The sequence below is a fragment of the Nansenia antarctica genome, assembly GCF_963989245.1.
Source record: "Nansenia antarctica genome assembly, chromosome: 2".
Taxonomy (NCBI): Eukaryota; Metazoa; Chordata; class Actinopteri; order Argentiniformes; family Microstomatidae; genus Nansenia; species Nansenia antarctica.
The window spans coordinates 54,954,209-54,980,786 of record NC_137675.1 but is presented as its reverse complement, the minus strand read 5'-3'; the positions used below and the strand labels follow the sequence as shown (position 1 = coordinate 54,980,786).

At 43.8% G+C, this 26,578-nt stretch overlaps 3 protein-coding genes across 4 annotated transcripts in view; all 3 read right to left on the bottom strand.

The window, feature by feature from the left end:
- The window catches only part of evplb (envoplakin b), a gene marked incomplete at both ends in the record, with an annotated part of 19,172 nt that extends 10,216 nt beyond the window's left edge, over positions 1 to 8,956 (bottom strand). The window contains 9 exons of the mRNA XM_080523131.1: positions 1,602 to 1,712; positions 1,865 to 1,960; positions 2,367 to 2,474; positions 2,604 to 2,765; positions 4,654 to 4,785; positions 4,960 to 5,083; positions 5,466 to 5,620; positions 6,103 to 6,202; positions 8,913 to 8,956. Of these exons, the coding sequence (XP_080379257.1) occupies positions 1,602 to 1,712; positions 1,865 to 1,960; positions 2,367 to 2,474; positions 2,604 to 2,765; positions 4,654 to 4,785; positions 4,960 to 5,083; positions 5,466 to 5,620; positions 6,103 to 6,202; positions 8,913 to 8,956 (1,032 nt within the window). The remainder of the gene's footprint in view (positions 1 to 1,601; positions 1,713 to 1,864; positions 1,961 to 2,366; positions 2,475 to 2,603; positions 2,766 to 4,653; positions 4,786 to 4,959; positions 5,084 to 5,465; positions 5,621 to 6,102; positions 6,203 to 8,912) is intronic.
- Positions 8,957 to 15,692: 6,736 nt separating this feature from the next.
- Positions 15,693 to 21,544, bottom strand: LOC308151468 (putative ATP-dependent RNA helicase DDX5). 2 transcript variants are annotated; one of them, XM_080524339.1, is made up of 13 exons: positions 21,420 to 21,544; positions 20,436 to 20,613; positions 20,159 to 20,255; positions 19,923 to 20,056; positions 19,709 to 19,774; positions 19,475 to 19,616; positions 19,209 to 19,369; positions 18,929 to 19,101; positions 18,620 to 18,730; positions 18,449 to 18,510; positions 18,305 to 18,364; positions 16,751 to 16,972; positions 15,693 to 16,480 (listed from the first exon to the last, which is right to left on the bottom strand). In XM_080524339.1, the coding sequence occupies exons 1-13, from the start codon at positions 21,458 to 21,460 to the stop codon at positions 16,020 to 16,022; spliced, it is 1,908 nt and encodes a 635-aa protein (XP_080380465.1). In that variant the 5' UTR covers positions 21,461 to 21,544; the 3' UTR covers positions 15,693 to 16,019. The 2 variants fall into 2 exon arrangements, with proteins under 2 accessions (XP_080380465.1, XP_080380466.1); XM_080524340.1 differs by having other exon boundaries at positions 16,308 to 16,480; positions 16,738 to 16,972.
- Positions 21,545 to 26,107: 4,563 nt separating this feature from the next.
- LOC308151406 (E3 ubiquitin-protein ligase SMURF2) overlaps positions 26,108 to 26,578 on the bottom strand; it is a gene marked incomplete at both ends in the record, with an annotated part of 62,278 nt that continues 61,807 nt past the window's right edge. Inside the window, 2 exons of the mRNA XM_080524270.1 lie at positions 26,108 to 26,207; positions 26,419 to 26,494. Of these exons, the coding sequence (XP_080380396.1) occupies positions 26,108 to 26,207; positions 26,419 to 26,494 (176 nt within the window). The remainder of the gene's footprint in view (positions 26,208 to 26,418; positions 26,495 to 26,578) is intronic.

The following is a 26,578-nucleotide window of genomic DNA, read 5'->3' as shown; positions in this document are numbered from 1 at the left end:
ACACAGTCAGCCTGAACACATGACACAGTCAGCCTGAACACATGACACAGTCAGCCTGAACACATGACACAGTCAGCTTGAACACATGACACAGTCAGCCTGAACACATGACACAGTCAGCCTGAACACATGACACAGTCAGCCTGAACACATGACACAGTCAGCCTGAACACATGACACAGTCAGCCTCAACACATGACACAGTCACCTGAACACACCACACAGTCAGCCTGAACACATGACACAGTCAGCCTGAACACACCACACAGTCAGCCTGAACACATGACACAGTCAGCCTGAACACATGACACAGTCAGTCAGAACACATGACACAGTCAGCCTGAACACACGACACAGTCAGCCTGAACACATGACACAGTCAGCCTGAACACACGACACAGTCAGCCTGAACACATGACACAGTCAGCTTGAACACATGACACAGTCAGCCTGAACACACGACACAGTCAGCCTGAACACATGACACAGTCAGCCTGAACACACGACACAGTCAGCCTGAACACATGACACAGTCAGCTTGAACACATGACACAGTCAGCCTGAACACATGACACAGTCAGCCTGAACACATGACACAGTCAGCCTGAACACACCACACAGTCACCTGAACACATGACACAGTCAGCCTGAACACATGACACAGTCAGCCTGAACACACCACACAGTCACCTGAACACATGACACAGTCAGCCTGAACACATGACACAGTCAGTCTGAACACATGACACAGTCAGTCTGAACACATGACACAGTCAGCCTGAACACATGACACAGTCAGCTTGAACACTCCACACAGTCAGCCTGAACACATGACACAGTCAGCCTGAACACATGACACAGTCAGCCTGAACACATGACACAGTCAGTCTGAACACACCACACAGTCAGCCTGAACACACCACACAGTCAGCCTGAACACATGACACAGTCAGCCTGCACACACCACACAGTCAGCCTGAACACACGACACAGTCAGCTTGAACACATGACACAGTCAGCCTGAACACATGACACAGTCAGCCTGCACACATGACACAGTCAGTCAGAACACATGACACAGTCAGCCTGAACACACCACACAGTCAGCTTGAACACATGACACAGTCAGTCAGAACACATGACACAGTCAGCTTGAACACACCACACAGTCAGCTTGAACACATGACACAGTCAGCCTGAACACACCACACAGTCAGCCTGAACACACCACACAGTCAGCCTGAACACACAACACAGTCAGCCTCAACACATGACACAGTCAGCAGCCAGTGTTGACCAAAATCATCACATCGTACATTACATGGAGTAACATTTATGGAGTAAACTGATGGGCAATTTTGGGGAAATTATACACTACTACTGTATGATTATACAGTCCATATGACACATGTGATGTATGTAGAGCATAAAATATCGGATCCCGATGGTACATATTATTTATCGTTAGATTTGACGATTATTGTCCGAAGCTTTTAACATGGAACAAGGCCAGCGCTGAGGTACAATACATCTGAGATGTACTGTGTTCATCATGGCTTCCTGTTTTCATTGGCCAGTGGATAGAGTAAACACTGCCACACCTCGATCTGCAGCAGGATGTCTGGGTTGCTCCTGTTGGCCATTGTCTTAGGATCCAGATTGGATTTGAGTCTGTTCATGGACTCAGACAAGGTATCTGCATCAAGCTGGTACTGTAGAAGACAGAGGAACAGGAAGTCAGACTGAGTCGTGCCAGCTAGCCATAACAGACAACATTTCACACAGTAATGACAACATTTCACACAGCAATGACAACATTTCACACAGTAAAGACAACATTTCACACAGTAAAGAGATATTTTACCTTCTTGTAGGCCTCTACGTTGCTGAGGTGTGTCTCCTGGCAGAGGCACAGGTTGAGGAAGCGCTGCCACTCATGTTGCACTTCGTCTCTGTGTGTCTGAAGAAAACCAGTTATTATTATTTAAATTAGATTCAACCTTTGTCATTGCACAATAAGTACAACAACATTTATTTTTTCTCTAGGCACAGGGTCAGCCATAGTCAGCGCCCCTGGGGCAATTAGGGGTTAAGTGCCTTGCTCAAGGGAACAACGGCAGTGGAACCCTCCAGTCACCAGCACACATCCAGCTCCCTCCTTAGGCGGGGATCGAACCAGTGACCTTCCGATTGCTAGCCGGCCTCTCTAACCTCTAGGCTACCTGCCGCCCCCTACCTTTCTAATATATCTTATATTGAGGGAAGTGAAATCTGCAAACACCCTATATCTAAGTTATCATGCTTGAGAATGATGTGTGTGAGTCCAGTGAGAGATTAGAGTGAATTTGGTTGCTAGTTAAACGTACCCGTATGGTTGAGCTTGCAGGATGCTTCATTTCAAGGAAACGGTCGCCCTCCTCCTGCAGCTGGTTGGTGTCACTCTCGTGTGTGAGCAACCCATTGTTTTTGAATTTCTGTTGGTAGGGAAATAGGAACGTCAATGAAAATACTGCAATTTTTATTTTAAAAGCAGTAATCCATACCTCGTCCTGGCTAGACACACACCCCCGACGACCCTTCCCCTCAGAGCCCCCTCCTCTCACCTCGTACGCTATGCGCACTCCCGGGGGGTCCTCCATGCGGTCGCTCCAGTCCTTCTGGAGGATCCTCTCCTGGTGCCTGCTCAGGAAGGCCAGCTCCTTGTTGCAGCTCTGAATGTACTCGTACAGAGAGGACAGGTACTCACGGCGCCACTCAGAGCTCTCCTGCACAACAGAGAGAGGGAGAGGCCGAGAACAGTTACACCTGAGCTGTCTTACGGCCAAGCTCCACCATGGCCATCGAGCGTTGCGTCTAATGTGCGTTGCGTCCGAAATTGGGATCAAATGCATTGTAATCAATGAAAGGTGCTCCACCTGCTGCGTCGCGTCACGTCAGCGTTGCGTCCGATGGCTGCGTCCAAAGTAGACTTTCAAAAAAGTTTGATTTTTGACGGTGGATGGACGCAGACGTCACAATGAGACGCCCCACGGGCGCCCACGTGGGGCGTCAATCACCGCACCTGTGGTGAACTCTTGTTGCAGTAATGGACGACGAACGGCTCATCCTTGAGGTCGAAAAAAAATGTTTTTTATATGCGACAAATGATAGATTGTACCATGATGCCCAGGTGAAGGACCGAGCATGGGGTGAGATCGGGTCCACACTTGGATTATCAGGTAAGATATAATACGACAACTACTCAGCTATTGCGAATTGCTATTCACGGGAGTCAGCTGTCAATCACCACAGGTGCTTGAAAGCTTGTTGCAGGAATGGACGACGAACGGCTGATCCTTGAGGTCGAAAAATATTATTTTTTATATGCGACTAGTTGTTGCTGTTGATATGTAACTAGATTTATGGTTAAGGATAGGGTTAGATTTAAGGTTAGGGCAAGGTTTAGGATTAGTGGTTAGTTAGTTGAAATGTTGTTGACAGTTAGTTGAACATCTACTGAACTAGTAGCAACTATCTATTTGGGAATATGTAGATAAAATATTACCCTGATTGGAAAATGTTCTGTATGATGTTGTTATTGTTGTGGACATAATTGCAGTCAAGGGTGAAATTACTCCCGTATACAAAAAATGCCAGTGGAGCTAGAGTAGAACGTTGACGTTGACGCAACGTTGACGCGACGCAGCAGGTGGAGCTTCGACAACGGGAAGTTGACGCAACGTCGATGGCGAGTTGACGCGATGCAGCAGGTGGAGCTTGGCCGTTAGTCTCATCTGAGCTATCTCAGCCAGAGATGGACTAGAACAACGCAGGCACACAGGTTCAATAACCACAAAACTGGGGTTTCCTGTACATTCTGTATATTGTCCCTTTAAACATACAGTATATGTGACAGCAGCTGGTGAAAGCGGGAACAAGTCGGCAACCAATCAAAATGTTCTGACTTTTAGTCCGAAAAAATGTAAATAAATGTCCAACGTTGTTGAAAATCAATGACACACTCTCAGTTTGTTTAGAGTAGTAGTGATTACTTCCCGAATCGATTGCATTGCAACATTTTGTCTTGACTAGCGAGTGTGTCATTGATTTTCAACAACGTTGACATGTATTTACATTTTTCTGACTAAAAGTCTGAACATTTTGATTGGTTGCCGACTTGTTCCCCCTTTCACCTGCTGCTGTCACATATACAGAAGAAAATATACTCACCAAGAGAACTGCGTACTGTCTTTTAATGGCAGCAGACGTCTCCTGTGAACATAGAAAAAACTAAAGTGCTTGAGTAATCAGGTTAACTGAACTGTCTAGCAGTCATTGCTTTCATAGTAAGTAAGTAAGTAAGTAAGTAAAGCTTTATTTATATAGAACCTTTCATACAAGAAATGCAGCTCAAAGTGCTTTACAACAGGAATAAGAACATAAAGTGAATATAAAAACATATATAGAAACATATACAAGCATAGAATGAATATAAAAGCAGGGGAAAACAGTAAAAAGAAAAGGTAAAGATAAAATACAATTAAAAATACATTTTAAAAAAGGAAACAATGTCCAACCTCTGCCTTAACGCTTAGTAACCGCTATCCATCTCCTCATCAGCATAGTATGTCACTCGTCTTGAGATAAAAGTCAATTCAGTAGCCCATTACCTACCGGAGAGCTGGTTGTGTCGAGGTCCAGCTGGGACTTGTAGGACTCTATCTCCTGGTGCAGGATGTTATGGGAGGCGATCTGCTTCTCCACATCCGATATGTTCGGCCCGTACACCTGTGCACTCATCTGCTTCTGTCACCCACAACACAACACAACACAACGGTAAATCCCATAGAGCTCACACGAAAAAGTGTTCATCTGAACCCCAATTTTGCGATCTGAAATTGCCCCTCGAGGACGTTAATGACGTGTTATTTTCTAAAGATTTATTCTAGGTAGATAAATATGATTCCTCAACCTCCTCACCTTTTTCTCATCCAGCACGTTGGACCAGTCAATCCTTGGTTTCATCTCTACGTCCTGCATCTGCTCATACAGCTCCCGGTAGAGGGCACAGTCCTTAGACCAGCGGTTATGGAGGTTGCTCACACTGAGGACCAAAGAGAGGGGGAGAGATGACACTCACTTTCTGAAGGTTTTTGGATTGTGTTTTCTTAATTCTCTGTTTCTGTGTGTGTGTGTGTGTGTGTGTGTGTGTGTGTGTGTGTGTGTCTGTACTGTATGTGTCTGTATGTGTCTGTGTGTGTGTGTCTGTCTGTGTGTGTGTGTGTGTGTGTGTGTGTGTGTGTGTGTGTGTGTGCGTGTGTGTGTGTGTGTGTCTGTGCCTGTGTGTGTGTGTGTGTGTGTGTGTGTGTGTGTGTGTGTGTGTGTGTCTGTGTCTCTGTGTGTGTGTGTGTGTGTGTGTGTGTGTGTGTGTGTGTGTGTGTGTTAGTGTGTGTGTGTGTGTGTGTGTGTGTGTGTCTTGAACTCACTCGCTCTCTATCTCTCCAGACTGTGGGTGCGCCAGCTTCTTGGAGCGGTCCACATCCAGGAAGAGGTCCTTCAGCAGCCCCTCGGCCTCGGCCAGGTTGTCAGCTGACGTCTGCTGGTGGAGGAGAGGCTTGTTCTGCTTCTCATTCTCTGTGTCCTGGAACCAAGACGGAGACGGTCAGTGGACTAATAAATGTAACGTATGATTTATTGATTGATTGATTGATTGAGTGGACTAGTGAATATAATGTAAGGGGCTCCCACTTCATAGTACATGTAACAGAAATAGTATTAATTACAATGATCTAGGGAAAATGCTTGGCTTGATCCCGTGGAATCCAATGTGATCCATTTCACATTTTTCATTTTTCCAAATGACCACTGAATAAGACAGGGTGTGTGTGACTGTGTAATTACATTTAATTATGTTAAGTCTCTGTCTGTGTGTGCGCGCGTGTGTGTGTGTGTGTGTGTGTGTGTGTGTGTTTGCAACAACACAAAAGTATGTGCGATTATGTGTGTGTGTGTGTGTGTGTGTGTTTGCAACAACACAAAAGTATGTGCGATTGTGTGTGTGTGTGTGTGTGTGTGTGTGTGTGTGTGTGTGTGTGTGTGTGTGTGTGTAGGGCCACTTCTTACCTCAGCCAGCAGATCTTCTGCATGGAGGACGTTCTTTTCCACCTGGTCTGCACTGCTCTGCATGCGCGCGATCAGCAAGGCCAGGTCACTGGCCTGGGTCCTGGACAGAGAGAGATCAGGGTAAACACCAAACACTGGAACCCATATCTCTCTCACGCATGCACACACACATGCTTGCACGCACGTACACACACACACACACACACGCATCACTTTGATGGACACTGAAATAGAAATGCAATACAGGGATTTGGAACTGATTTGTCTTTGTTTACAGTGTATGTAGCTTACATAAGTTCCATGAGTCCTCAGGAGCAACCTGGATATACAGGAACTAGATTCCAGGTTCGAGACAATAGTCCCCTCCCCTTCAATCGACAAATGGCTGTCACTCATCGATACTTCCGATAGCTTCTTTAGTTTCTCTCACCTATTGTCCTGTCATTCCTACGCGCTGTTATGAAGGTCAGCTATTTATTTGGGCACACCCAACAACCAGTGACAGATCATTGGGGAGTGCCCACAGGAATGTGGCGTGTGGCACCAGGAATGATACAGAATTACACCTCCCTCTAGTCAAAGTCCATGGCTAATAATGCATTTCCAGCCTGACCCTACCACTCATACTGATACCACAGGCTCACTGCTGATACACGCCACATTGCAACAGGAGAGCATCAGGAGAGTCATTTAGACACCTGCTTATCTATGTGGCTTAGTATACTGTGGAGATAGCAAAGTCCACATACTGTAGCTGAAATGGCAGAAATGCACACTACATGTAAATGACAAATACATGTCTTTGGGGACATGCCTTCACCAGTTAACCCTCTCCCCCTCCCCTTCCCATGTGTCCCCAGCACTACCTTAATTAGGCCCCTATACTTTCTTTTATTTACTCTTTTGTTTCTTTCTGTTATTACTACTCGATCTTTTCAGTTTGTAAAGTGTCTTTGAGTGTCTAGAAAAGCGCTATATAAGTCTAATGTATTATTATTATTATTATTATTATTATTATTATTATTATTATTATTATTATTATTATGTCTACTTTACCTTTTACAAAAATGCACAACACATTTTTGGTTTGGTGACTCGATACCTCCATAACCTGTTTTTCAGCCATAACTACACAAGTCGTAACTTAACCAGAGGTGAATCACACATATCAGGGCTGGGAGCGTCACTGGCAGAGAAGTCCTACTGACTACGGTACATAAAGCAGAGCTGCAGGAGATCATGCCTCCAGGCCCTGCTATTCCTAACAACCTCAACCCTACGGTGCCAAGACACACCCTACTGGGGCGGCGGTAGCCTAGCGGCTAGAGATGCCCGGCTAGCAATCAGAAGGTTGCTGGTTCGATCCCTGACCTCAGGACGGAGCTGCATGTGCCCTTGAGCAAGGCACTTAACCCCTAATTGCTCCAGTGGAGCTGACTATCGCTGACCCTGTGCCTAGAGTAAAAAATACCAAATTGACTGACAAGTTGATTGCATGGCGATAAACAATTGTTATACATACTGTAGGAGTGATACCGTAGGTGACATGTGGTAACACACAGTACTCAGTGAGCAACTGATCGATCAGCCTCCTTTTACTGATCAATCAATTCACACTTTAATGGGACTCAACGGGAGTCACGCAACAACAGTATCGACTGTTTCAGCACTGCACAGCTTTTGAAGTAAGTAAGTAAGTAAGTAAGTAAAACTTTATTTATATAGCGCCTTTCGTACATAAATGCAACTCAAAGCACTTAGTAAGTAGGCCTCTGGAATAATATGCTTTAGGCATCTAAAACGAAAACTGTAAATCCACTTGTTCATCCACACAAACATCATTCCACAGTCTTCAACCATTCTACCCTACGGTACCACAGCACAGTCCCAGTCTGTTGTATCATTGTCTCACTGTCACTCAGTTCCTACAAATCCTATAAACACACCTCAGGGAGGTTCTTCTATGTGCTTTGTGCTGCTTCTGTCCCCTGGTCAGCTTAGTATAATTATTATCCACCAGAGTGTATTGTTGGCCTGTCAACTCAGTTAGTCAGAGCCGATATAAGTGTCTAATCAATTGGATACCTTCCTTGAGCAATGTGCTGGATCAATGCACTTAAACGTCACCACCATTTGCCAAAGGTATACCTAAGAGATTGTAGCGTGGGTACATAAACACGCAGTCTGAATGTACACAACATAATCCAACAAGCCACTCCAACAAGCTACCCCATCCTCCTAGTAAGTCATGGAATGTAACAGTGTGGGTGTTTGTGTGCGGTTATCAATAGAGACAAAGGGTGTGTTCAAGTGTCTCATTATGCGACCACAGAAGATAAGATAGGGTTACGTTGTGATACGTTTAGTTTTATGGGAGGTTCGTCCACTGACATGACATGTACCAACATTTTTCACCAACAGTTCATGAGAAGTAATAGAAATGTGCTTGAAATAACTTACACTAGAGTGTCATCATACTCATTTTTGATTGCTGTAAGTCGCTTTGGATAAAAGCATCTGCTAAATGTAAAATAATAAATTAAAAAATGCTATATTCTACTGATTGCTCATACATGAGCCATTGGCTACTTCACCCATGAATGTCTGCTTAGCCCACAGGTTCTTGAAATGTCAACTGTGAATCCAAACTGGGTATAAAGTCACTAATGTCTAGTGTGCAGTGACCCAGATTCCAGGGGGGGGGCAGCATGAGACGATAGAAGAAAAGGGGAACAAGAGACAGCAAAACACACACACACACACACACACACACACACACACACACACAGGATAGGGCTGTGCAGACTCACTTGCTGATCTTCACAGGGCTGTACTCATGCTTCTTCTTGAACATCCTGGGAAGCTGGGTGTTGCAATGTCAGTCCAAGTATGATATATCTCTCACTCCTCTTCTCACTGCTTCCCTCTCGTCTCTGTCTCTCTGGTCCAGTGTTCGCTCCCAGTTAAAGTGGGGCACCTGTCTCGGCTCCGCCCCCCCCCCGTGAACAGGTGTGTCGTCACCAAGGCACCAGAGGAGCAGACCGGGTAGACCTGTTCCACTTCTCTGCTCGGTGCTCTGCCATCCCTCTCTCTTTGTCACTTTCTCTCCCAGGGTCCCTTCATTCCTTCAATTCAATTCAACTTTATTCGCCATGTGCAGTGCACTAGGAACATGATTTGGTATTCTACCATACTACGGTAAACAAGCTACAGTACATACAACAACAAGACGACAACACAACAATACTCAAGGCAAAATATACTGTGCCAATATGAGTGAATATTATGAATAAATATACTGTACAACAAAGTGCAAGAACATGTAAAGTGCAAGGTGCAATGATCAGCAGTTATTGAGAAGGGCTATGGCTTTGGGGAAGAAACTGTTCAAGTGGCGTGATGTTTTTGTCCTGGTGGCCCTGTACCGCTGTCCAGAAGGGAGTAATGCAAACAGGCTGTGACTCTATATACATACTTTCGCTAACGAAAAACGTTGTTTGTTAGAAATAGTGTATATTCTGGTGGTGCTCTCCTCTTGCAAATCACATTTCAATGGAGAGAGGCACAGGGCTTTCCTCTATGTCTCAAAGTAGGAAGACCTGAACTGAAAGGGAAACATTTTAAAATAATCTCTGGGGTTCATTATTATTAGAGAGATGGTGGTGGATCATTGTACTGTAGCTAACATGTGACTGGGTCTTCCACATTCCATCGTTCACATTTACTCAGCTCAATCGACACCAACTAACCACAAGAATGAGGTTATATAACCATCAAGTTGTCACAGTCACAACATTGCTATACGGGTACAGTATGAAGGCAATTAAATATAAAGTGTCAACTTTCAACCTTCAAGAAAGCAACTTAATTGCATGCAATAATATGTAGGAGCTGGGAATAGGATAGGCAAAAGAAATTCCTGAAAATACTATAAGTTGATGTGAATGGAGAATGTAGACCTATCCTTACATCCATTCTGACCTAAGTTGACACTGCATTCAAGAGAAATTGACCTATGGCAATTATGGCAATTTCAGCTTGGGTGAAACAAATTCCATTAGTGCCATCAAGTGCCGCACGAAAACTGAGAGTGACAACAGTATACAGAGCTTTACTGTTACAAGGGTGTATAGAAGGGCAATATTTCTAATTGAGGGAGTACAAAATACATGTAAGGAAATCATAATAACTGTGTTATGACCTGATTTAAAGAATTGCTAGCTTTGACACTGTAGCCAATATCGTCAAGTATCCACACTAGGCTAGCCCTCAACAGAGAACACTGAAATTATCAAACAAGTCTATTACCTAAAAACAACCTGAGATGATCATCAAAAAGACATTACCAACGTCACAATGAACGCACATTATGCTAATGTAACATTGCAGCATTGCACATAGCAGTTGTCCTATAGACTGACCGAGCCAAACATCGCAAACCCTGCCAAAGTCCCCAAAAAGTCCCAAGTGACAGTGGGAAAGTACCAACAGTGTACTAGTGATTATTATCAAACACACCCTGTTCAATTACTGTACCTCTGAGGGGTAAGACACAAGTCAAGGTCTGAGTGGTATGTAGACGTACTGCTGAAGGAAGGGTGAGGGCCTCTACTGATGGTAGAGATATCATGCGTGTGCATGTGTGTGTGTGTGTGTGTATGTGAGTGTGTATGTGAGTGTGTACGTGTATGTGTGAGTGAGTGTGTACGTGTATGTGTGAGTGAGTGTGTGTGTGTGTGTGTGAGTGTGTCTGTGCCCGTGCGTGCAACAACACAAAAGTATGTGCGATTGGCAGTGAAGTTGGTGATGGGTGGTGTCTGGAGTTATTTCAACTTTGCGATCTCACAATGTACTGTATTGTTTTTTTAACTGTGTGGAGAGAGGTTGTTTAACATGCTGTAAACTTTAAGCCTCATGCTTCACGTAGGTGTGTCTGGCACGCATCCAGAGCAGATACGCCTCTGACCAACACCCACATACCTGCAAGGACAGAGGGAGGGGGACAGGAACCAAAGATCACACAGAGTATGAACATCAAAGACAACTAGGACACTACAGCACAGCAGTAGAACTACACACAGCGCCGTGACACTTAAGGAATAAGAGAAGATTGAAGACTGAGTAGGGTACTGTTATGATATTGTCATCTATTGACAAACTAGTTACAAGACTAGATCAATAGACGAATCACTAGACTACAGCTAATATGTCTGGAGATAGGAATCTCTTCCTGGTTCATAATAAGCCACTATCACAATCTGTTCGAGACAGGATTCCCACACCTTCTGAAACATCAAATTCAATCACCTTTCAAGGACTTTCAAGACTCAATTCCTTCAAATTCAGAGGCCCACCACAGCATAGTTTGAGACAGATCTAGATGAGAATGTATAATAGGAATGACCATGAACGGTTTTCATCTAACGGCGTTATGTCGGTTTAAAATCTAGCTAACTAATTAACCTTAGTAACTAGTATGGTTGTTTTATTCCCTTCTACATGTTACCTATATAAAAAAAAATGAGAGAGAGAGAGGGGTATTCAAGCACTTTCAATGACCCATGTCGATTTTCGAAAACGATTTCAAGGACCCGTGGGAACCCTGTCTAGATCACAGTACTATCGCCCCATTACGGTTGCCAATAATAATAAAGATAATTCAAAATAACCCAGAACACTCACTAACCCCAGAGGACCAGAACCTTCCTACATAGCTGTGGAAGCAGGTGGAAGGTGATGCCGATGACCACAACACAATCTCTTCAGGTAAAGGCTTTCCTAATGTGATCAAAAGGTGTGGGCGAATGGGGGCGACGACATACCACAGCGATGTAAACGACTGGGTCCATTCACTATAGCTATATAGGGAGGGCAGCCCCACACTACACTACACAATGCTACAGGGCTGAACACACCTCGCTTGGTTGAATTCCACATTGTGCAAGCCTGATTGCCATTCACCTGGGAGAGGCTAAGCCAACACTTAAAATCATTAACGCCTCACTGTGTCTACAGATAAAGAGGCCATAATTCAGTCCTGTTAGGATAGAATCCAGCATAGAAATGTTAAAACGTGTAGTTTTGTGTTGAGCGGTTTTCCTGCCTACTGCTTGGTATAGGGCCACCAAACCTGAGAGGAGAGAACACCTGTCATGAGAAGGGTGCGGTCGCAGCAAACAGAAAAAAAACGAGAAAAAAAACGAATCCAACTGGGCTATTCACAAAGGTGAAAGTGCCAAAGATGCCACACATACTTTTGGTCCATTCAATCATCCCGGCTCTGAAAATGTGTGTACTGTTTGTTTGTGCGAGCCCCACCCACTGCACTACTATAGACACCCCAGCATGAATGGCATGGTGCTGATGACTGACACACAGGCTGAGGGTTTAGCTCAGCTTCAGGCAAAGCAACACGCGCTTCATGTTGAGAAAACTCACCAGGAAGCACAAATAAGACATGGATTACCATGGGGATAGAGAACACATGTACAAAAGAAACATGTATTATCTTGGAGATTCCTAAAACATAGAACAATATGAAGCAGATATATCTAAAATAAATGAATATGTATTATGAGATCTAATAGGAAGGGAAATTATCACAACCCTTTCGAACAGAATAGGAATAACACTTAGAGAATATGGAGAGTGCTTAACAGCATAATTAAAAAGGGTATTGGAAAAGCAAACAATCCAAAACAATCCAATTATAAATAAGAAATAAATAATGAACTCCTATTAGAGAATTTAATGATTCTTTTGTAAATGTTGGATACAATTTAGCAAATGAAATTGTGGAGCCAAGAAATAAGGATGGTGAAGGTGAAGATATTGTTAATAAAAACTCCTACTCCATCTGTTCACTGATTGGACTGAAATTGATTTGAATTTGATTGTCACTAGTGAAAAATATTATAGAATGTATAGTGAAACAATTGACACACATCTGTAATCAAGCCTTCCAAACAGGTATTTTTCCCATCAAAATTAAAGCAGCAAAAGTGATTCCCGGGAAAAGTTTGGAACGGCTTCTGAATACAGTGGAAAGACAACTGAAAGCCTTAAAGAAATGGTTATCATTACATTTAAGCAAAACAATGTTTATTCGGTATTCGGCAAATCAATAATCAATTTAAAACTATGAACAATTATGTTGAAATAGAAAGAGTGTATGAAGCTAAATCTCTGGGCGTGATAATTGATCATAAATTATGTTGGAAATCGCACATTGATAAATGATAAAAAATCGTTGCAATATTATATAAAACTAAAGATATCTTGAATCAGAACTCTATATCCTTTATTGTTCTGTCATAGTTCCATACATTACCTACTGTGTGGAGGTATGGGGAAACACATATAAAACCAACTCTAATCCAATTTTCATACTACAGAAGAGAGCTATAGGAATTGTAAATCGATCAGATTATTACAAACCAACCAATGCACTTTTTAACTCACATGTTTTATATTTGTATGAACTCAGGGGAAGAGGTCTGTTTAAAAAAACACAAGTAAGGACAAGCATACAAAAAAATATATAAAAAAAAAGATCTGCAAACTTTTTAAACATGGTGATAAATAAGTATAAAACCGAATATGATCATTATTGTGTATGAAACGTTTGTAACTTTTGTTTTTGTTTATGCTTCTGTTTCATCTTAGAATAAGACATGTAAAAAGGGGAGGCAAAATAAACTATTGCTTGTTTTTGTTTTACATTTCACTAAATGCCTTATTGATGTGTTTTCTATGTTCATACACAAAAATGGAACAAAATATACTACTACTACTAATACTACTACACTACTGCACCAGCTCTGGGGGGTATTCCATCTATGTCTCTAAAGAAAAATCCAGGCTTATTTTTTATAAATCTTTTTAAAAAGATTTTTAAAAATAAGCCTGGATTTTCCTTTAGCGACACTGATGGAATACCCCCCAGGTCTACACATCACATAAAACAGTTTTGTATAAACAAAATAAGGATCTTTCCAGAAATGTTTAATTCAGCAATGACCTGTCAATAACAACTTAATCATCATGAGTATCTTTACTCCACCCAAAGAAGCTGCCAACACCAGACACACAGTGGACATACAGGGCCAACCTGTTACCCATCCCCTAGATGCCAGCCAAGCCAGGGAAGGAGAGAGCGGATGTTGTAGCAGAGAAAGGTCCATGTACCAAGTGAAGGCAGACATTCTCAAATGAGTCTCCTTATGACCTCCACTCAGCATAGCACAGTGTAAACTTGTGACAACGTTGCGTAATGGGAAACAGACAGTATCATTGCTAATTTCCTATACATAGATGTTGTTTACTGTGGAGATTACTCCACATAGAAACAGACTACTGTGTGACAACTAGTCATTTTCCTCCTACTCGAAATCAGGGATGTCAACTTTCGGTACCTGGCTGGAGTGAGATGTTGATGCCATGGGCTTAATCACGCGTACGGGCACGCACATTTATTAATCACGCATATGCGCACGCACACTTCTTAATCACGTGCACGTCAGGCCAGAACCACCAACACCAGGGGCCGACGGTAGGAGGAGGTTGGTAATGGACAGCGCTAAATCGATAGTATGGACCTACTCACCTGTTCATCTCTGTTGCTACCGGTGTTTTGTCGAATTACTTGGCCAGAAGCGTGAGTGGGAAGCCCTGTACTAGTGACCACTCCTGAGCAACGGTCAAAACATTTACAGAACTAGGGGCCAGTTTCACAGACAAGGCTTAAGCCTAATCCTGGACTAAAAAGCATCTTCAATGGAGATTTTACATTGAAAGTGTGATTTAGTCCAGGACTAGGCTTAAGCAGTCTGTGAAACCGGCCCTAGGTGTTTTAAAACATCTGGCAATTGGCAACTCCCAAGTTTTAAATATAGGTTACTGTTTCACAGAGAAGGAAACCATGAGTCACAGTCCACAAGGGAGCAGTAATGAAACCATCAAGTCTAGCTCGTATCGAGAGCTCGCTAAGGGCTGGTCAGCATCGTGAACTGGAGGGCAGCTGCCATCTGCTGGTAAGACGGGGAATTATAAGTAATTCATGAGTTGAGTTCATGTGGACACTCGCATGTATGCTGCTGGCACGCAGTATTACCAAGTATAACCTTAATTCCCTTTTCAGTCACATGGCAGACTCACCAATATTTATTACGGTATCATGTTGAGAAATGGGGCTTTGATTATTTTTTTGACTACACCTGGATTTAAAGACTAACATTACATATTTAAATCAGTTTGCAGAGTATGACCTCAAGGCACAATACTTGGTAGATCACTCAGACAAGACATGGTGTTGATGTACTGGCAGCAATCCTGGAAATACATAGCTGGCATTTTCCTCTGGTATACCAGAGTTTAATTTTAACAGAAATGGGTTACTATGGGTGCAAAATCTAAAATCACTGAGGTCAGTATGGCTTTAGGTCAAAAGTAATTTTTAAATGTCTACTGCTGACAACTATACTTTTACCCAGCTCCCAATTGTTGAGAGAAAGTATGGTGCAACAGCAACCATGCTCAACATTTAGACATGCGGTAAACAAGAATACATGGAGAACGATGGAGTTTTTGGAGTTTTATTTGAAAGGCCATGCAGTGCCTCCCAGTTTAGATCTTATAACATGTTCACTTTAAACAGTACAGGTGGAAAACCAATACATTTGCAAATTACTAGTACAAAATAACAAGACTAACATTACTGAGGAATGTAACAAATTAAATAGTAAAAGAAAGCAAGAGAAATCGCTGCACTGCAGACCCCCCCCTCCCCCCAACAAGGACTCGATAGAGGTTCAAATTGGTTTAACCCTGTGTAAAAAAAAAAAAGGAACAAAAAAACAGTACAATTGAATTAAAACAGGCCAAAAAAGCAATAAGTTACTTCACTTTCATGTGCGTGTTTACTGAGGGAATTGAGGGGGCATGGGGTAGGGCACCATAGGAGGCGGTGGCTGCGGTGCCTGTTGCTGGGGGTTGAATGGGAACTGTGGATGGCTCATGCCGTTCTGTGCGCCTCCTTGGGTGGCACCAAACGGCTGGGCCTGGAAGTTCTGGGCTCCAAAAGCCCCAGCCTGGTTGGAGCCATAGTTGGACTGTCCATTGCTGCCGTAGCCACCTCCACCTCCACCTCCGCCTCCGCCTCCGCCTCCGCCTCCGCCAAAACCATTGCCACTTTTGTCATAGCTGCTTGCCCCATAACCTCCGTTCTGCGAATTTGTGCCAAAGACCTTCTTTGGTCCACTGTCGAAACCTCTATCGTTATCCCTGTCCCTAAAGCTACCGAAGTCACGTCTGCCCCCGGTGGAGTACCTATCCCGCCGGTCGTCCCTAAACCCGCCACCTCTGCCTCCCCTTGAACGACCTGGAAGGAAACAAACTGAGCTTTAGACACTGGCTTTCGTGCAAGCTCATGAGATGAAATGGACAACGGGGAAAAACACACAAACATGGCTGAGGGTATATGATGGTTTCAAGACAAACTTAACATGTATATGAACTGAGATACCATCTTTTTGACTGTGCCAACCCATCCACGTCCAAACCAAAAAAATAAAGCAAACAAAAGCATAAAAAAGGAAAGAAAATGGCTGCAGCTGAACCACAGTTCCTGTATCTCACCAATTAGATTTACCTCCTCTGTCTTCCGACATCTGGAGGAGCTTGGGGTTGATGGCCTGGTTTGCCTCCCGGAGCACGGCTACAAGGTCCGCGGCCTGCCTCATGTTGTTGGGGGTGAAGAAGGTGTAGGCGGTGCCGGTCTTTTGGCTGCGGGCGGTTCTGCCGATGCGGTGGATATAGTCCTCAGAGTTGTTGGGGTAGTCATAGTTGATGACAAATTTCACGTCCTCAACATCTGTAAGATGTGTTGTAGTGTGGCAAAAAGGAAGAGGGAGCGCAACAAAGATGCACACCACCACAACAGCGAGACCAAAAAAAAGCCAAGTTAGTTACAACCATGGAACTTGGGTGTAGCTGGTTATTCCACCAGGCTGCAAAGTTTAGCATTAGACTGACAACTCCAGAAAAAATACTTATCCGTGGGGATACTACGGTGGGAAGAGAGAAACAATGCACACTCCATATGCTTCCTATCCAGCGACAAAACAAAAACCCTCCCTTTTAACGCCAACAATCTCCCCTCAAAAAAGGATGGATCAGAAGTCTTACCAGTAAGGAGTATGCATTCACTAGTCCATTCCCATTGCAGCAAACGCCCCACACATTGTCAAGTGACCTTCCGGGGCTTCTACACAGTAGGGCCGCTATGCGCACTGTTGCCTCCTCATGTGCCGATACTAGGACCTTATGGAGATTACCAAGGCCCTTTCTTCATGCACACTCATAAGAAGCTCGCTATAAAGGCCACACTGCAGCGTCTTGCCAAGACCATATAGACCAGAATCAAATTGGGGAGCCCGCAAAATTGGAGCCGTTGTTACTCCCCTGACCCATAAAAAAAGAAAAAGTGTATTCCCCAGTCTCGTCAAGGCAAGATATTCCCAGAACCAGTGTTCACTTGATCAAATGTCTCTCGATGGCAGGTCTCGACATGACTTTGAAACGCAGGCGAGGGAGGAGTGTGAGCTTGGATTTTGTCCCCGGCCAACCAACATGTCCGACTGTCACCCAAGAGCGCCAGTAGCCATATCAGTACAGAGGTGAATGTGAAATAGATCGGACAACTGCTCTCCGCACAGTTTAGGAAACTGCAACGTTTTTACGCCACCCATGCTTTTACACTACATAAAAAGCACCATCCGCAACTCAATGACTTGCAATACAGTGCCCAAATCGACATGCAAGACAAGGAAACCGTGGAGCCTGGTTTGAGTTGGGACGAGAGCGTGGGTGTGAAGCAGTCCAAACCGGTGCGTGTTTGTGGGGGTACTGTGGCTAGCCCTCGGTCCCCCTTTTGTTTTAGGCAGGCCAGCGCGATATGCCGCACTCGGGCCCGTCACCTCTGTATGTGACTGGTTGACCCCACCCCCTCAGGTCAGGACATCTCCAAGAATCCTCCTTCCCCCTCTGGAGACCTGGGCTTGTCATGCCAAGGCCCTGCCACACTGAACGCTCCTTCAGGTACAGGGAGAGAACTCAGAAAAAGGCAGAAGAGTTAAAGAAAGCAAATGCACTTTCTTTGAAAATAGAAGTTGGTAAAAGTGACCGAATACAGAAGGAAACTAACCTAAACCCCTGGAGGCGACGTCTGTAGCAATGAGGATCGGAGCCTTTCCGTATTTGAACTCTGAAAAACAGAAACGAGAATAAGGCTTGCGTTCACTCAGACATTTGATTATGTAAGATAACAGCTTATGCGACTCAAACATACCATTGAGCACCCAGTCTCTCTCCTGCTGACTCTTGTCTCCATGGATGCCCATTGCTGGCCAACTGTAGGGGGGGGGATGTCATCAATCAATCTAACATGAATGATAGATATGACAGTAACTAAATGCTACTGAATGATAGATATAAGAGAGTGTACCTAAATGCTACTTACCCATCCCTCCTCATCCTCCTGGTGATCTCATCACATCGCCTCTTGGTCTCAACAAAGATGATGGTCTTGTTCTCCTTCTCACTCATGATCTCCTCAAGAAGGCGGAGGAGTCTATAATAGAAAATCCAGATGCAAATTACACATCCATAAGCCTCAAACTAGACTGGCAGAAGGTAAAGTGCCGTACATCTAGAATAAATAAATATAGCTTCTGTGAATTTTAGAATAAAGATACGAACTACAGGCAGAAAGCTCATGTTCAAACATATCTAACAGATACTGTAGGTTAGCCATGCAGACGGGACTCACTTGTCTTCCTTCTCCCCATCATTGCACACATCCACTATCTGCAGGATGTTGTGGTTGGCACTCAGCTGCAGGGCACCAACGTTGATCTGGACATACTCCTTCAGGAAGTCCTCAGCCAGCTGACGCACCTCTTTGGGCCAAGTGGCACTCCACATCAGCGTCTGCCGGTCAGGCTGGAGAGAAGAGGGAAATGCATTACAGAAATCCGAGAGGCATTCGAAGTGTGGGGGGGATTGGTTAACATAGTTAAAAAGCCCATCTAAACCTCAAGGACACTCACTCTGATTTGGTCTACGATTTTACGGATCTGTGGCTCGAAGCCCATGTCAAGCATTCTGTCGGCCTCGTCCAGCACCAGGTAAGTACACCTACGCAAGTTGGTCTTTCCCGCTTCCAGGAAGTCGATGAGCCTGCCAGGAGTGGCAATGCAAATCTCCACACCTGTGAAAAAGGACTACCACATTAAGCACCAAAGACCTGCAGTATGTTTCCCCCCCCCCCCCCCCCGCCAAAAAGACTGACTCACTGAAGTGGTGTGTAACTTACCCCTTTCCAGGTCCCGAATCTGTGGCCCCTTGGGTGCTCCGCCATAGATGCAGGTGGACTTCAGGCGAGAAGCTCTGCCATACTCTGCTGCCACCTGCTGGACCTGCTGAGCCAGCTCACGGGTCGGGGCCAGCACCAAGCACTGAAGGAAACATAATCAAATACCTCAGTCACCGTCAGGCGGATAGTTGGAAATTTGGCATAAAGCACACAGTGATGGTCAACAGTACTTACAATGGGCCCATCTCCACGTTCCAGGAAAGGCTGGTGGTTGATGTGCACGATTGAAGGTAACAGATACTGCAGAGAAAAGAAATGACAAATTACTTTTAAACTCAAGATGGATGAGACATGAGCATCAATTTGTGCTGAGCAATTGTATAGCAGTCAAGTCTGTGGAAAAATAGACAAAAGCGATAGATGTAGGAAATTATACTGATTCACTTACAGAAAGTGTTTTCCCAGAGCCTGTCTGTGCAATGCCAACCATGTCTTTGCCACTCAGGGCCAGTGGCCACCCTTGGGCCTGGATGGGTGTTGGTTCAGTCCAGCCAGCTTTGTTGATGACATCCATCACATAGGCTGTGGGGAAGGGAGCAATGCACATTTAAAATCAACCGATTGAAACAACTTCATGTTAACTCAAGATCATATAAAGGGGGTTACCGGTAATTGTATGCTTACTTGGAAAACTGGCCTCATGAAACTTCATCATTGGATTGGGACAGTCTCGCCCCTTCACTGTTACGACTTTGTTTCTCCTGTATAGCTCAACATCTTGCTGAAAATGTAAAACAAGTGGAAAATGAGATCCAGTAGTCACTGACATGTGGTACTTTGCCAGTAGCCATTGCCGATTGAGCAACAAAGAAACACGTGCAGGGGCCCACACATTCCTGTCATTACATAACATTTCCACCATGCAACAGCATCTGGACTGCCCACGTGACTGAGTACCTACCGGAGATCTCCTCTGGACATCGGGGTGCTCTTGATAGAAGTTCTTCTCGAACTTGGGAAGTTCATCAAGGTTCCAGTGTTTTTTGCGCAGTCGTTCACCGGGATTTCCAAATTTCCCCCCTCCTCCACCTCGACCGCCTCCACTTCCACCCCCGAAGCGCGGTGGTCCGCTGCCATAGCTGGAAATAAATGCATGTTAGTCACCAAAACCAAACTAACCGTAAAACACTGTTTGGAACAAATCTACCGGGGCTAAGACAAACCATTATTTGGACCTGGTTTGTTAAGTTTTATTTTACTGGTGTATCAGTCATCTGTTATATCCAACTACCACGACACAAATAACCATACTATGTATGGTTTAAGTTCAACAAGGGGCGACAGGACTGAAACTACTGGTTTTACTTTACTGCGTCACATTTTAAACCACTGCCATCTTCATTCTAGCCAGTAGAGGAACAATGGAAAAAAACCGGCCGGCATTTTGTATCCGCATTCAATGCTGCTGCCACATGGCAGGGCCAGGTTGCCAGACATACCCGGTCTCAATCAAAGTAAGACAATGGACTTAATGCCGATATAACAATTCGTACGTAAGGACTATAACCAGCTGCCCGATAAGAGAAAGAACTATTCCTATCCGGCGCCGGGTGGAATGTGTGGCTGTCGGCTAAGTCAGACACACCAGGCCGCAGCGACGGATAAATTATTAACGGGCCCGGGGAAAAGTCAGACTTCCACGAGGTCAATGTTAGTCCACTTACCCTGTGGAAGGGCCCGAATAAATGTTGTTTGTGAACAACCAAGAACACAATAGATAAGTAGCGGTGACTGTGCAGGCAGGGAAGTAACCGTCTGAGAAGCAACACAGCGCTATTGCTAGCTAGCTAACGTGCCGTTACACTGTGCTTCATGTCAGCCATTTCTAACGAGAAAACACGAGGAAATAACTTATCAAAAAACATGTTTAAAACACCACACTTACCCTCGATCTCTACCACGATCTCTGTCGGAAAAGCCTGGCATCTTGTAAACAAATTGTATAAATAAAAACGATAAATAAACTACGCCAAAAGTCCGCTCTCAGTCCCGCCCGGCAGTGATGTGCTGTGAGTGCCGGTGAACAAAAAAAGAGGATCGGCTTTTATCGCAAAAGGAAGTGTCACGCTATGTCTGACAAAAGTATTCATCCGCTCGAACTGAATTTTCAGCCGCAGGATTTTTGATAAATAAACCAACCATTATACAGTATCGTCGCTATGTATTTATATTTTTAATAGTAATATTATAGATTGAATATCTATTATTCCATTATACATTAATAATATTTGAGAAAATCCGTTTAGAATAACATTTTATTAAATGTAACTCATGTTCTAAACCAAGTCATATTCGAATTCCAATCAATCTATAAAGAATGTTATTGTCCAGAAAAGTGGTGATAGGATATCATACAATGTGTCATCAATCATACAATTTATTAAAAGCTTCTATGGATGTGTCAACTTTTCTTTCTTGTATAAATGTGATTATGAAACATGTTGGCGCATGGATATGTACTAGAGGGTAGTGTTTCGGTTGCTTCCTGTGCCGTTACCATAAGTGACGTAACCGCTCGGCGGCCGTGACTGTGATGGCTGTGTGAGGCCTCAACACTGGGATTTTATGGTCTGACCGACAACCTAACAGTTAACTATGTATTTACATGGTCAGTCACCTATGCAAAAATAATATGGTGAATGATATGTCTGGAGTCCATACATGATCATAGTTTTCCCATATAAATAGAATGAATAGATCTAGTTAAATGGTTTTTATCTGAAACAATTTTACTTGTCTTTTCACTTCTCTGAGAAGCCAGTTTGTGACTTTTGGTCTGGTCTGGTCTTTATTTATTGTCATTGATATAGTACAGGTACCAAACAACGAAATTTGGGAGGGGGGGGCTCCCCTGGTGCTAGAAAAAAAAAAAAAAAAAACTAAAAACAAGAAGGGAAAAGAGCTGGTTTACATAAATAAAGGCTATGTACACTATCCACTATACTATACTATACAAATAAAACACTGTGCTGTACTCTATGCTATGCTATACCTATTCTAACATTTCCTATCTCTGAACCTTATGTACCCGAGGGTTGTCATATTGCACATAGTGTTATTGCACATTCATTTAAAGTGTCGCAGTTTGCAGGTTTGAAATGTTCACAGTTGTGTTTCAGTGTTGCACTTGATTTCAATCTAGTAGCTGCCATCAAATTGTCTAGATTGTCCAGGGCCTAGAACCTAGGTCTTTGCTGTGTTCAGGGCCTGAATGGCCCTGGGGTAGAAGCTGAGCTTCAGTCTGTTTGTCCTTGCGAACATGGTCCTGAACCGCCTGTCCGAGGGCAGCCGAGCAAAGTGTCGTACCCAGGGTGGGATGGGTCTCTGGAGATCTTGGAGGCCTTCCTGAGGCAGCGTTTTACTTCAGTACATGGTTTATTTCAATTTAAGGGAAAGTTATTTGCAGTGTTTCCACATTGGGGTGAAAGCAAGCCCTGTAGACTTGTAGTAGTGTGAAGTTGGCTGTGTAGGCTATCCCTTTACAGTACTTCACACCACACTTTCAAATTACCCTATTCATGACCATTCCTTTGTCTTTAATCTACTAGATACCAGTTGTTGCATACACCCTCCCCCCACCACCTTTCCCCCATCATTGATGAAACCTCCACATTTCTCACACCACTCTAGTGAGAGGCATGCCAGAGCAATGAAACCGTAACTATACCATTACAATATCATACTTACCATTACGTCTTATTATCATGTCTTAAAGACACACAGCATTATTTACTCCTCATGGAGTCACTGCTGCCAGGGTACTGATGTGTAACAACAAAAGAAACAGGCAACAGCTTCATACAAGGAGCCTTCCATCATTTAGACGAAGGCAAGTTTAATTAGAACTAATTGCACACAAAAAATAAAATACTCTTACAAAAAATGATAGTGTTGTTACGTACATCAAATTGCATCAGTCAGCTATAAGAGATATAGTCCTGCTAGTGGATCATGCTAAAAACTTAAACAAAACGAGGCAACAGAAAGCTGCATCTCAACTTTGACTTGTTAATAAAAAGGTAAATTATTCAGGGAGGCAGCTATGGAGTAATGCAGAGATGCAGTGTAAGAAAAAAAACATTTGAGGGACCTGGTTGTGTACTGGAGTTCAGGGTAAATGGATGTGTTTATAAAATCAATCAGTCCATAACTTACAGTTTCTGGCAAATAGACCTGTCACCAATTACATAATGGTGACCAATAGTTTTGGATGTGTGCAATTCATTTTTAGAAAATCTTTCTACTTAAGTTAAAGATAAATTACAGGTTGTGTGATCCACAAATATGAACAATATCCTATCACTGTACAAAGGAGCACCCTCTGAGGACACCTTTTTCACTTTGCATACACTCCTCTAGAAAAGGAAAACAAGAAAACAAGATAAGCGACTCATTTTCAGTGTATGCAAACGTTAAAACAGTCCATGGTCATGAAGATTGCTAGACAGGCAGCATTTTCTTTAAAAAACATTCAACAATTTGTTTGAAAGAGTAGAAGACATTTTACCCTCAAATGTCATACTTGCAGAGCTGGGCTCAGTCATAATAAGGGATACATCTCATCCATTTCATTCAACTATAGCCAGTACAGAGATAGAGGAACCCGGCATAACAATGTACTGTGGGTGATATTACTCATTACAAAAGTGGAATATTCAGCCTCAACACACTGTACTGTTTAGGACATTCAACCATTACAGAGGAGCATGTTTTGAATCTGACCATGTCAGTTACTAAATGACACAACAAATAAAAATGGCATCTCCTGAGAATGTGGTTTGAGGTCTGAGCTACTGTACGCTTGTTCAATGCTGTAAGTTGTTGCCACTTGCATGTGTGTCGCTCCATATGCAGCCCCAGGTAAATGACATGTTGCCAATATCATCTCGAAGAAATTAGCAAATGGCTATAGCACCAGGCGACCATTACTGGAAGGTAGTATTAGTTGTTCTTTGCTAGAATGACAAGAGTAGGACTTACAAAACATTTCAACATCAATTAATTGTTACTCAACAAAATGCTACAGTGGCTCAGCACTGACTTTGTGGGGACTGCACAGCAATTAGGCGACTGATGTAGGTACTTAGGTTTAATGCCACTTAAGGCCATGGTGCCGCCCATGTACAAATATGAGCCATTAAAAGGTCAAAGAACCATGAAAAAAAAATCCTGAAAATGGCCAATGGGACACACCTTACACACACCCTACCACAGGTACCTAAAGAATGATGTCACTGGGATATAAAGGGTCATGGGTCAAGTCCATATGTAAATAGTTGAAAGTTATTCAGTCTAAAGTATTATGGCACTCAGAGGGCAATGTGTATCATAGACACTTTGCCTTTAAGACCGTCCTCTCCACGTTACTGTAGGAGAAAGGCAATGGAAAGATCTCACCCACTGCAACCTATGTGAACTTCATTCAAGCCTACCTCTGTTTTCACAAATTGTCTATAATTTAAAACAGTAACACTTTGAACATTTAAAAAACGTTAATTCCTTTTTTTTTTCTTTCTTCTTCTTCTTCTGGAATAATGGCAAAAGGTTTCTGGAATATAACAGCAATAAATTATATATATATTATATATAATTGTAGTGTTTCTTTTCATTTTCCCCATTATATAAAAATAACACCACTCAAGCTATTTATGTCATGTATTCATTTTCAAACAAGCTTAGATGTCAGATTTCTGAAACGGGCTTCTAGGAATGGAGCGATGGTGGTTAGGCGTGGCGAGTAGAGGCCCCTGGGTTCTTTGGAGAGGCTCGTAGACAGTGAGGCACTATCCGTCTCCTTAAGGTCTGGTTCTGGATGAACACGGGCTGGCTTCAACGTCCAGCTTTTGTACAGAGAAACACACACACATACACACACACATACACACACACAAACAAACAAACAAACACACACACACATACTGTATACCCCAAAGCCCCACTTGAGATCTCCACGGCGGAGCAGGAATCATTCACCGGGGGGCTCCACGGAGCCTCCACGTCCCCTCTACTCCTTGCGTCCAGAGTTTTGACCGATGTTGAGTGGTTGTGGTAACCGAGGGCAACCCTGTACTGTACTCCATCAAAACCAAAGTCTTGTTTATGTGGCCATTGTATTTGTGTGGACTTCATGCTCTGCTTAGGTAAACCGGTGCCTTGCTACATGGAATACTGTCTATTCTTAATGCTAAAAATGAACTTACCAAAAAAAATACAAAAATAAAAGGGAAGGGAAGAGCCGGCATTTTTGCAGGTTCCACAAGTTAGTAAATAGTCTTGAGTTATTAGCAGCTGAAAAGGTTCTTTTTTATTTTTTTTAAGAGGGGAAAACCCAGACAGAACCAGCAAAATGCTTGCTTTAGGTCTTTTCTGCCTCCCCCCCCCCTCGGCCTGTCCACACACCTCTGCTGTGGGTGGGAGTCCCTGGGCCTCTGGACCGCAGACAAACCCCCCCCCCCCCTCCCCTCCACTTGCCTCCCCTCCCCTTCTGTGTGGAATGAATGGTGGGGGGGGTCTGACCACGGTCGAACTGCTCTGCTCCTAGTCCCCCGACGGTCCTGACGTCAGCGCCTCACCTCACTCCACGGCGAAGCCACAGGTCTCCTCGATGGCGGTGAGCAGCTTGTCGTACAGCTTGTCGTAGTGCTCGTACGGGGGAATGTCGATCCGGTTGAAGCTGGACAGAGAGAGAGAGAGAGAGAGAGAGAGAACGCAACATAAAGAGACTTGAGCTTCAAGGAAGTTCATTGAGAGCCATCGTTCATTGGTCGGTTCATCAGACAAACGGATTGAGAAAAGATCATGAAAATGTAGAAAGTGCGGAGGTGTCCGTTTGGACGGTGCGGTGCATTGTGGGCCTGGAGGGCTGAGTCAGAAGAACCACTCACCAGGTGTGGGCTTTGGGCAGGTTGTTGGAGCTGGCGTCGATCTGATGGATGGTGAAGAGGCGCGGGCCGGCGGCACCTTTAACACACATCAACTACAGTTATTCTAAAGCACGGTGACTGAGCACACACACACACACAGACACACACACACACACACACA